The sequence below is a fragment of the Phocoena phocoena genome, chromosome 5 (genome assembly GCF_963924675.1).
Source record: "Phocoena phocoena chromosome 5, mPhoPho1.1, whole genome shotgun sequence".
NCBI lineage: Eukaryota > Metazoa > Chordata > Mammalia > Artiodactyla > Phocoenidae > Phocoena > Phocoena phocoena.
The window spans coordinates 120902136-120914563 of NC_089223.1; the positions used below are offsets into that span (position 1 = coordinate 120902136).

Sequence of the window (12428 nt, forward strand, 5' to 3'; positions counted from 1 at the left end):
ATCCTTCTCTGATTAAATCTTTTTAAAAACTGACAGAATTACATAAAGTGAAATGCACAAACCTTAAGTGAACATTTGGTGGGTTTTGACCTATGCATACATCTGTGCCACCCACGCTCCAGTCAAGATTACAGAACATTTCTATCACCCCAGAAAGTCCCCGTGTTCTCCTTCCCAATCATTCCAATCAAACGAAAAAGCTGAAGTTCTACAAGTATAGTCACTTGTTTCCTATTTTTTCTCTTTACACTCTGGCTTGGAGAACCTGTCCACTGCTACTGCTTCAGCTAACAACTACGCAACGGTGGCTGCCTAGTCCTGGCCTCACTGAACACTGAATTTTTCTGCTCTTCAGCTGCTCGCATCTTCTGAAGGCTGCTGCCTCAAACTTCACACCTATATTCAAAACTGATTCCTACACCAGCCACCTTAGTTTTGCTTACAGGCATTTTTCTGGCTCCAATGCTCAAAGCCCAAGAATCCTTTTTAAAATGCTTTCTTTCTTCTCTGCTTCACTAATAAACTTTAATGCTTCTTCCTCCTCTTTCTCTCATTCCTCTGCTCAGATCCAGCCCTCAAAGTGAGCTCACATACCACCTCTTTGACAATAAGCTTTCCTCACGTGCTTTCCAAATGTGAACCTAAGGACTACTTTCTAGTAGATTTGCTAGAACTTACTACACATTGCCCGATGACACCTGTTACTGTTTTTCTAATCCTAATTAATATTTTGTGCATTTGCAATCATCCAGGTTAACGTGAGATTATGCACTGGGGCTCAATTCCTATTCTATGACTGGCTTGTCTAAAGTCACACAGCTAGTGAGCGGCACAGCAAAAACCAGAACAAGTGTTATTTCCCCACTGATGCAGATATATGTGAAGCTTAGCAACATGTTACCTCTTCATCCATCTAACTTTAGTTATCAATAACGGGAACAGTAAAAGAATAGACCTCACGTGCAAAACAACCATTGCTAATACATTATAGGCAATCAGTTCTATTTACTTGAAAAGAAAGAATACATTTAGACTTCCTACCAGGCTTTCTTCTCAGATAATTTTAAGATTCTTTCTATAGGCAATACCATTCCCTTTTGTTTGACTCAATAACAAAAAAGCCAGCAATAGCTCTTATAGTGCAGCCAAGAACAAATTCTAGAGCCAGGGGAAGTTAGTCTGTCTCTTAGTACCATCATCTTTGAAATGGGGATAATAACAGTACCGACCTCACAGGTATGAGGATTAAATGAATCAATACTTTTGAAGTGCTTAAAACAGTGTCTAGCACTTAGTAAGTACAGAAGAATTTATTAAAAAGATACAAAAGAATATGGTACTTCAGAGTTTATAAATTAGTTTCATGTAATTTATCTTTGATTACCATATCTATCCAGTAAAGTAGTTAGAGTGGGCATTATTCACATGAGCAAACTAAGAGGCAAATATTTTCAGTGGTGATTTTCCTAATGCCTCGTTAAGCATGTGGCAAAACCTGGGACTTGAAACCTGGATGTGTGACTCCAAATTCAACCCACTTTCTGCTTTGCCTTCCTGACTGAGGTAGTGCTTTAATCACTGACAAGTAACAAGTGTGTACAATAAATACCTGTGTCTACCCACACAAACGTGCACATATTAGAGGATGAACATTTGATTCTCGTAGCGTTAACACTGTTGTAGTTAGCAGCTGTTCCCGAGGAGAGAAAACAAGGTGAAGAGGTAAACTGTTTATAACTGAGGATGGTTGAAGATGAAAACGACTAGCTCAGTTATATTTCCATAGATGCTCACTTGCCATATTGCTCCATAGGTTAAAGATTACTTTCAGTTTCCTCTAAGTGTGAGAGGATGAGTTTCCATGCTAGCTTTCAAGTTGATTATAAGGGCCCTCAGGGGCAGTCTGAAAAACGGGCTGCTCCGCCAAATCACGGGCTCTCAAAGTGAAGGCTCCTCCATCCAAGCTATCTTTCTTATCACTGGCCTCAAGGTTCAAAGAGAGTGGCGAGTTTTCCCACTGGAGACTGAAACCACTCACCAATCTCCCCGGTGAATCACAAAAGGCTTGTTACTAAGGAAAAGCAAACTCTAGTTCTCGGCGCCACAGCTCCTGACCCAACTTGTGCACAAATACGACCACTCAGAACCTCTCTGGCCCACTCACTGTCCACCACCTGTACTAGAAAGTGCTACGGTTCTGCCTTGGGCAAACTGTCCGGCGAAACGAAGGGTCGGTAAGTGATAGTAAACGAGAGCGTAATAATATCAACAAACATTTACAGAGCGTTAAATACGTGGCAGATACCGTGCGAGGCACTTCATATGCATTACGCAATTTATCTCTCAGCCATCCCATGAGCTCCTATTACCTGGTTTTACAGATGAGAAAACGGTGGTTTACAGAACTTGCCCAAGGTCACACACTAGAAAGATGACCAGAAACAAGGGCTGCCGATCCCAAAGTCTGAGCTCGTCACCATTTCACCCAACCGCCTCAGAGACCTCCCAGCCAAGGGCACAAGAACGAAAGGCACAAAACGGCTGCGGGTCACGCACGCCCTCTCTCCTTCCCTCAGGCGCGACTCGGGGTTGGGGGCCGCGGTTACTTCCTTAGAAAGGCAGGGGAGCCTCGGACCAGGCGCACTTGCCCTGCAAAGCCCTCTGGAAGGCGACCGGGTCCAAGCGGTGCATTGCGTCCAGCCGCGCCAGGCGCACGGAGACGCCCCCGAATCTGTCAAGCTCGCCCCGCAGCTCGCCGGCTCCGGAGGTGGCGTCCCGAGCGCAACCCGGGCCGCCCGAGGCCCCACGGGGCCCAGCAAAGAGCACTGCGCGGCGGGCCCGCGCCAACACCGCACGCCAGCGACCCCCTCTCAGTAGCTGCGGCATCTCCGCACCGGCCCTCGTGGCCCACGCGGACGCTTCCAAATCACGCGGCCTGGGAGTGACGGCGCTACCGTAAGTTTTAGAAGAGTGTCACTCACGCATTCTCAGAGTTGAGCAGGGGTCTGCAGCGCTAAGTAGAGGAGACGGCGAAGTCCGGTCGACCGGCTCCTCTCAAGAATTTGCCCAGCTCAAGGAAAGCGACAGAACTTTCCCACCACTCCCCTTCCCTCCCCTGTTCCCCCCACCCCCACCTCAGTTTAATTCAACAGACATTTTGTTCAGGGATAGAGAAGGAGGCGGAGATACGAAAAAGTCCTGTTTTTCAGGAATTTATAATCTAAATGAGGGTTCCGTCCACCTAATCCGTCTTCTGTGGGGAAAGTCAGAACGTCTTCCACATCTTCAACGACAGCGGATTCTGAAGACGCTATGTTCTCCCACTCTTGCTGCGCTCCACTCAGGGGATTACGGCGCGGGACGGAGCCTCGCTGGTTTCTGCCCCGGAAGTTTTTCTCTCAGCGAAGCGCGCACGTTGAGCCGGCTTTGCAGCTGCTTCTCTCGGGCTGTCTTCCGATCATGTCGTCCAAGAAGAACAGAAAACGGTTGAACCAAAGCGCCGGGAATGGTTCGCCCTCGGCCTCCGCTGCTTCCTTTTCTGCCGGGGCCACAGCTTCTGCCGTGGCGGCCGGGACACTGGTGGTGATCAACTTCTTAGAAAAGGGTAAAGAGTTCTGAGAGGGAGACCCGAGGCCGAGGGGGCGCCGCCCGAGAGGACGAAAACCTAGCGATTCTGCCTTGAGGTGTAAAGGTTTTTAAAAAGTTGGGTGAGGCAGAGGTGTGCGAGAGGCACAGAAGTATGTAAGACACTCGAAGCCGCGCCTGCACTAGAGAAGTTGGGCAGAAATGACTTAGTGGCTAAGTCAAGCTCTTTTGTAAATTGCTTTGAATTTCTAAATTGCGCTTGAAACGGTTTTGCCTTATTTAAGATTAACGGCGTATTTAACTGCGAAGTCGCTTGTCTCTAGCGATAATAGTATACCTATACTAAAAAACTGAAAGCCCAGTTCAGTACCGCTGTCGGTATGTCCTTCCTAAGAGACGTTAATGTGCCTTTAAAACGGAAAGTTGGCTTATTTCCTACTACACGGGGTTCTGGTATTTAATTAAACAGCTGTTAAGTGCGCACGGGTGCTAGCAGGAGCTTGGGTATTTCATGTATCTCATTTATTCTGCGCAGAGCTTTGGGAGATGGGTACTGTATTATTATGTTCATTTTACAGAGAAAGAAAAGTTAACGCTATTCCCCCCCACCACCCTTCCCCCCAGGTTACACAGGTCCTAACTAAATGGCAGAGGCTTTTTTTGAGTCCAGATGTATTTGATTCTAAAGCCATGGACCTAGATCACAGCAACCTTGACTTGGGAGAACGGATTTAAGTGAAAAGCATTGAGTTGGTAAAGCTTTTAGCAGGCGTGATGTTTTGTAGCTTTGAAAAAGGGATCAGATTAACCTAGTGGCAAGATTTTATTTATGTCTAGTGCAGACCCTAAAGACAATCTTCCAGTTAACATTGTATTTTCAGGCTTTTTGGGGATCGGAGGACAACTTGTTCTGTTGGGCATATTCAGTCTCTTTTTAAACTGGATCCTTCCCATTGACATTTAAACCTACTGATTTCTCTTTCACTTTTTTTTTTTTTTTTTTTTTTTTGCGGTGCGTGGGCCTCTCACTGTTGTGGCCTCTCCCGTTGCGGAGCACAGGCTCCAGACGCGCAGGCTCAGCGGCCATGGCTCAGGCTCCAGACGCGCAGGCTCAGCGGCCATGGCTCACGGACCTAGCCGCTCCGCGGCACGTGGGATCTTCCCGGACCGGGGCACGAACCCGTGTCTGCTGCATCGGCAGGCGGACTCTCAACCACTGCGCCACCAGGGAAGCCCCTTCTCTTTCATCTTTAAACAAAAGCTCCGCACTTTTTATCACCACCCTCCACTGCAAGACTTCTTAAAAGGAGGGGTCCCTGCCTCCTCATCTCTCACTTACTCCATAGCCTATTCCTATTTGACATCCACCTCATTATTCCATGGAAACTGCCTGTACCCTGGTCACTGATGATCTCCACGTTGGTAAATCCAATGGATGGTTTTTCATTACTTACTTTACTTGACCCCTCAGCAGCTTTTGGTATTGTCAGCCATTTCTATCTTCTTGAAACACTTTATTTCTTGACTTACGTGTCATCAAAATCAATGAGTTTTTCTCCTTCCTTTGGTTGGTACTTCATTAGTTCCCTTTGCAGGCTTACCCTCTTCCACCTAATCATCAGATGTAGAAGTTCCTTATTTCTTAGTCCTAAACCCTCTTTTTCTCTCTATAAATCTTCTTTCTTTGGCAAGTTCATCCAATGTCCAGCGTTTCCTTCCCATTTACCCTTATTATTTTCAGATTTGTATTTGTAATTTAGATTGTTCTGAGTCTTGATTTAATTGTCTTCTAGATCAATGCTTCTCAAACTTCATAGGGAAGGTTTAAAAATTTACAACACATCACAGATCAGCACTGTTGTAAAATATGATAAAAGTAAATTATTGGAAAAATAAGTTAAAAAAGAGAAATTTTTATTAGATTCAACAGATGTAAAATTACTCTGTCAAATTGCAATAAAAGCTTCTAAATGCTTATTCTCATTTTTTCTACTTACTTCATCATGAACAGTATCAGATAGTTTGTGGACCACACTTCTTTTTTAATTGAAATATAGTTGACGAACAGTATTAGTTTCAGGTGTAAGTCATAGTGATTCACTTTTAAATACATTAGGAAATGATCACCTTGATAAAGTCTAGTAACCAACCGTCTGTCACCATCCAAAGTTATTTCAGTATTGACTATATTCCTTATGCTGTACATTACTTCTCTGTGACTTACTTACTTTATAACTGGAAGTTTGTACCTCTTAATCGCCTTCCCCTGTGTGCCTAGCCCCCTCACCCTCCTCCCATCTAGCAAATATCCCTTTGTTCTTTGTATCTGAGTTTGTTTCTGTTTGTTTTGTTTTTTAGATTCCACATATAAGTGAAATCATCTGATCCTGATCTTTCTCTGACTTATTTCACTTGGCATAATACCCTCTAGATCCATCCGTGTTGTTGCAAATGGGAAGATTTCATTCTTTTTTATGGCTGAGTAATATTTCATTGTAATATATATGTATAAAATTTATTTATGTATTTTGGATATTAACCCCTTATCAGATATATCATTTGCAGATATCTTCTCTCATTCAGTAGGCTGTCTTTTTGTTTCGTTGATGGTTTCCTTCATTGTGCAAAAGCTTTTTAGTTTGATGTAGTCTCATTTATTTTTGCTTTTGTTGCCCTTGCCTCAGGAGACAGATCCAAAAATACTGCTAAGACCAACTTCAAAGAGTTTACTGTATATATTTTTTCTAGGAGTTTTATGGTTTCAGGTCTTATATTTAAAATCTTTAATCCATTTTGAGTTTATTTTGTACATGGTGTAAGAAAGTGATCCAGTTTGATTCTTTTGCATGTAGCTGTCCAGTTTTCCCAACACCATTTATTGAAGAGGCTCTCTTTTGCCCATTATATATTCTTACCTCTTTTGTCATCAATTAATTTCCCCTATAGGTGTGGTTCATTTCTGAGCTCTCTATTCTGTTCCATTGATCTATGTGTCTGTTTTTGTGCCAGTACCATACTGTTCTAATTACTATAACTTTGCAGTATAGTTTGAAATCAGGGAGCATGCTACCTCCATCTTTGTTCTTTCTCAAGATTGCTGTGGCTATTCCAGTTCCATACGGATTTTAGGATCATTAGTTCTAGTTCTGTGGGAAATGCCATTAGTATTTTGATAGGGATTGCATTGAATCTGTAGATTGCTTTAGGTGGTAGTATAGACATTTGAACAATATTGATTCTTCCAATCTGTGAGCACAGTATATCTTTCCATTTATTTGTGTCTTCAGTTTCTTTCATCAGAGTCTTATAGTTTTCCGAGTACAAGTCTTTTACCCCCTTGGTTAAATTTATTAGATGCAGTTGTAAATGGGATTGTTTTCTTAATTTGTGGTCCATACTTTGAATATAGCACTGTGCTATACCTCTTCTTTTGGACTTTTCAAAGATACTTCAGGACTGACTTCCTGAAGTCAGATTTCCTCCAACAAAACAAATGAGCTCTGTTCAGTCTTTCTCATTGTAAAATTCAGAAATCTAAGATTCCTTCATGACACCGCTCTCTTACATCTCACATTATCCAGTCCACCACCACGTCCTGTTTACTAAGTATTTCCCATGTTCCACTTCTGAACTCCCTTCCCACTGCTTCAATCTTAATCTCAGACACCATCCTCTCTCACCTGGACTACTACACTAGCTGCTCTCTTCCAATTCCTTTTCCACTCTGCAGACAGAATGATCTTTTAAAATAAAAATCCTGTCACGACCCTGCTTTTCACCACTAACTGGCCTCCAATTACTGTCAGATTAAAGACAAGGAGCTTGATAAAGCCCACTGCCCTGGGTGGTCTTGACCTTCCTTATGTGGTTCCTTGTTTCCTACCACTCTGCCTGTACTTTTTCCCTCAGATGGACAATGCTGTCTTTTGTCAAGGATGTCTGTACAAGCTCTTCTTTTTGCTGAGAATTGTCTTCCCCCCCACTTCTTCATTTAGTTAATTTTATTCTTCCTTCAGACCTGAATTTAAATATTCTTGGAGAAGCATTCTCTGATTCTTTCAAATTAGATCTGATCCTGCATTATAGCCTCTCTTAGGACTCTTAGTTTTTCTTTCATTGCATTAATCTTAGTTTAGAATTGTACAGTTATTTAGTGATTGTTTAATAACTTTCATTCTATTAAGTTATAAACTCCATGAGGCCAAGGACTGTGTCTGTTTTTGTTCACCTTATTTCCCCAGTGCCTAGTGTAGTATCCTGCCATATAGTGGGCACATGGTAAATATTTGCTGAATGAACAAATGAAGGGTGGGTGGTTGTTTGAAATTACCTTTACTATCTCATTAGTTAATCTGGCACATAGGTGCTCAGTAAGTGTGAAGTTAATTAATAGGAAGTAGATGTAGAGATATATTTTTAAAGTATTGAAGGAGTGAGGACTGGTGAAAATTGTGCGGGGGATAGCTTACATAGATTTGGATACTGTAAGCAGAGAATACAATGGAAATGTATTAGGAAATAAAGCCAACAGATGGGAATTTGAGCATGATCTCCATTGCTGATAGGGAGGAAATGGAGGTAGAGAAGTGTGTGATGTTTCAAATCTTGGTGCAGGATAGGATGGAGGGAAGAGAGGAAGAAAACTTAGAATCTTGTCAGGGACTGAGTACCCCCCTCAAGGTAATTATCAAGAGGGAAGGGTAATTCATTGAGGTTTCCTTTATTAGGAAGAAAGAAGTGGCAGAAACTGAACATTATGAGGTTATCAAACAGGACGCTTTGCTCTTATTGCTGGGTAAACTGTGTAAGAGACCTGGTGCTCATAGGAAAGTTGAATTTCTTTTCAGCCTGTCATATTTTAAAAAATGCTTATTTTATGCTCAGTTCTGTTAATCTTAGCCCTGGGAGATGCTTTGTTTTTCTAGATTTGTTCATCTGATGACAGAGGGAAAATAAATGTGTTGGGAAGTTACTTCGCAGTGGCAGAGAATGATGTAAATCAGACATACCTCATGGTTTTGCTTTTGTTGACTTAGTTCCTTTTTAATTACAAAAGATCTGTTTTTCTGATTATGAAAGAACACTAATACTAGTCAGAGCTCTGTGATTATGATATATGTGACTCTAAGTTTTATAATAAAGTTTATGTGAGAGGCATCATAAGCGTTACATGGATTTTGTGCTGAAAAGAAAAATATTGTATACTCATCTACTACATTCATTCATTTCATGCATATTTGTTATGCATCTGCTATATTTGATGCACTCCTAGGTGCTGGAGTTACAAAGATGAATATGACCCATTTCCTGTTACAAAGCAGTATATTGTTAAAGGAAAGTCAGATTGTAAAATAAATGAATATTGTGATAACTGCTAGTATCTGGCAACATAGGGTGCTGGTAGCATCAGAGGAGGGACAGCTAACCAAATGTGGAGCTTGAGGGAGTGTGTGGGCAGGGGTGGAGATGTTAGCATATCATTTTCAGAGGTTTTGAAACTGGCCTGAATTCTGGGCCCCTTCTTTGGCCAAAAGTTGAAAGCTCTAATGGTCATTTGAGTCGGTGTGTGTTCGCCTAAGGAATAAGACTTGTGTTATTGTTATCCATGTGTTCCTGGGAATAGAAAGGAAGAATGTCTGGTTCCTATCCTGTGGGTGAGAAGTGGAAACATAACTTAATCCTCCAGAGCCAGATGATGTGTCATTTCCCCAGTTCAAGCCTTTGAGTACTAGTAGCCAACTCAACTTAGAATCTGTAATATGAAAAGTTCAGAATGCAAGTATGAAAAGCCCTACTGCAAGTATGTTCAGTTAGTAATGAAATTAGAGATTTTTTTTTTAAATAATGAAAACCAATACCTACCCCATAAAACATCCATTTTTAGTTAGCAGTCATATTGTCAGTGGATCCTTACAAAGGTTTGGTTTTAAGTCTGATTGCTAAAATAAGGAGGGTTGGGACAGTAGTCTTTCCAGGGTTTGTTAAGTGCATTCGTATGGTCATGTGGATAAAGGAGTTTTATTTATTCCAAAAGAAAGCATGCTTTAACTTCAGTTACAAATAGTGCAAAAATAATTTTCTTTTCCTTCTTGGTAGACGACAAAGTTCCTAAAGCATTCCAGAATTCCCTTGTTCAACTTGGACTCAACACCATGAAGTCTGCAAACATATGTATTGGTCGACCAGTGTTGCTTACCAGTTTGGATGGAAAGCAAGAGGTGAGAGTCCTTTTCATTTCCTTACTTTAGAAATAGTTCAGATGTTTTTGATTTTAATTTTCAACACAAGCAGTAATAAATGAAAAGCTATATCTTACAAGACCCTCACATCTATGTAAACTTTTCCTTCCTTTGATACCCTGTGAGTTGTAGGCCCTAAGTGCCATGATGTAGAAAGAAGCCTTTCCTCCAGAGGTAGTGACACACTACCAGCCCTATTTGTCCCAGTCTGTTAGTTGTATTTCTTCACAGAAATGTTATTTTGGGTCATCTGTTTTGCATGTAAATATTTGATTACCCTCCGTTTGTCCTGGCTACCATTCATCATACCTGAGACTCTAAGTCCAGAACCTTTCCTGGGTCATTTTGGCAGCTTAGCTTTCTTCCTCTGACTCTGCCATGTCTTCTGCTGCTGCTTCATCAGTCAGTGTTCTCTCACCCAGTGGGGTCCTTTCGAAATGTTTTGCAGTCTTATATCTGCTGATGGCTTGCCTCCCATTCCTTTCATTGTTCTGGGCTTATACTGTAGAACATCCTTTACTGTGTTTTGTGGAAGAGAAGACTATAAATGTGTGATCTCAGCCTATTATCCGGAGCTAGAAATCTTTGAGTTTCTCCCTTACCATTTAAGTCGGTTGAGAACCAGGTTCCCATGGAGCTCTTGTACTGGGTCACTCGCTGTTTCCTAAATGTAGTTTATGCTCCAGACTGAACTACCTTACAGTTAGCTTGCCTTCAGTATTTTTTCTCATTTTTCTCTTATCACCTGTTAATGCCTGTCTCTTTTCTTAAATCCACCTTTCAGCTCTTCCACCATTTTCACTGTGGTATTATTCCTGATCTTCACAAAAGAGATGTAATATTTATTAAAAAAATAGTTTTTTTGTAACTGATGTCAAATCATAACTCCTTTGGGGTACGGACTGTGTTTTGCAGATCCACGTACTTGACTGTGCTTAGTTTTCTTCCTTATAAATGAATGATATTCTATAAATATTTATTATATTTTTGTTTCCTATGTTCTGGGCAGGTCTATACGGCCTGGCCTGTGGCAGGATTTCCTGGAGGCAAGGTTGGCCTGAGTGAAATGGCACAGAAGAATGTGGGTGTGAGGGTTGGTGATGCCATCCACGTCCAGCCTGTTTTGGGTGCTGTGCTGCAGGCTGAGGAAATGGACGTGGCACTCAGGTTTGGCTCTTTTCTTTGGTGACTGTCTGGATCAGTGCTGCCCAAATGAGTCACAAATGTGAACCACACATGTAATTTTTCATTTTCTAGTAGCCACATTTAAAAAGTGAAGAGAAAGAGAAAGTAATTGTAATGGTATGTTTTATTTAACCAGTATATGTAAAGTCTTATTTGAATTTATAATAACTACAAAAAACTATTAACAAGATTTTTCATTCTGTTTTTCAAACTGAGTCTTCAAAATCCAGTGTGTTATGTTACACTTGTAGCGTATCTCAATTTAGGCTAGCCACATTTTTAGCACTTGATAGCCACATGTGGTGAGTGGCTAGTGGCCTACTGTGTCAGACAGCACAAGCTAGATGGGTGCTATGTGATTTATGGACTGTGGACTCTGATGTCCCGTGACTAGAATATGCCCTGACATTTCAGGTGAGAGGAATTGTTGTTGATGGATATTTAACAGTTTTTTTTTTGTCTTGGTTTGCTTCTTGTCTTTTTTACAGTTGTAAAGACAGGAATAGCTTACTGTGATTTGGCAAGAAACAAGTTTTAATTAAGACTGCTCAAGTGAAGTGTACCTGATTCTGTATTTTAACTCATTGATTATACGGTCAAATAAAACAATTATATCTATCCAATTTTTAAATAGTCCCCCACCAAAGATGGCAAATATGGTTAAAGTATATCACCCATCCTCTTGAATGTTCTGTATCTAATAGGATTTTTACTCAGTTTGCATATACAAGTCTTATCAAAATTTGTTTTAAAAAAAAAAATCTTGGGCTTCCCTGGTGGCGCAGTGGTTGAGAGTCCGCCTGCCGATGCAGGGGACACGGGTTTGTGACCCGGTCCGGGAAGATCCCACATGCCGCGGAGCGGCTAGGCCCGTGAGCCATGGCCGCTGAGCCTGCGCGTCCGGAGCCTGTGCTCCGCAACGGGAGAGGCCACAACTGTGAGAGGCCCGCGTACCACAAAAAATAAAAAATCTTTTAATACTTTAATATCATGTTTGTAAAAACTTGGGGAATTTTATATGCCAGAATCACAAAACATTTTTCAGTCATTAGCTTGATTTTGAAAAGTTTTCTTCACTATTCTACTTTTGTAGATTCCAAGCTTAAGCTTTGGTGTATTTTTTCTTTTAAAAACAGGAAAATGTCTTCAGTGCATTGAATAACAGTTTAACGAGCAACAAAATAAAAAGCCAGAAAGGAAAAGAGAACATATGTTGAGCGTCAGCTGTGTACTAGCACACACACCCACACTTTCCTCTTTTTCTTCTCTCATTTAGTCCTCTAAACATCCAGCAAGGTATCCATATTTATCCCTCTTTACAGATGAGGAAATGGGCTCAATGAGAAGTAACTTGCCCATTATTTTATGGTAATTTTTTAGTTAATTCAGGTTCAACAGGATTAATCTTCATACTGTTTT

General features: G+C 41.3%; 2 protein-coding genes across 3 annotated transcripts in view; one reads left to right on the plus strand and one right to left on the minus strand.

Annotated features, from left to right (window-relative positions):
• NUDT6 (nudix hydrolase 6) overlaps nt 1–2917 on the minus strand; it is a 42691-nt gene extending 39774 nt beyond the window's left edge. Inside the window, exon 1 of the mRNA XM_065877889.1 lies at nt 2275–2917. Within this exon, the coding sequence (XP_065733961.1) occupies nt 2275–2356 (82 nt within the window). The 5' untranslated portion in view covers nt 2357–2917. The remainder of the gene's footprint in view (nt 1–2274) is intronic.
• A 542-nt stretch (nt 2918–3459) lies between these two features.
• Nucleotides 3460–12428, plus strand: part of AFG2A (AFG2 AAA ATPase homolog A) — a 336287-nt gene continuing 327318 nt past the window's right edge. Inside the window, exons 1-4 of one of the 2 annotated variants that reach the window (XM_065877711.1) lie at nt 3460–3604; nt 4336–4338; nt 9682–9803; nt 10834–10991. In XM_065877711.1, coding sequence (XP_065733783.1) covers nt 3460–3604; nt 4336–4338; nt 9682–9803; nt 10834–10991 — 428 coding nt within the window. The remainder of the gene's footprint in view (nt 3605–4335; nt 4339–9681; nt 9804–10833; nt 10992–12428) is intronic. The other variant, XM_065877712.1, reaches the window with a different exon arrangement.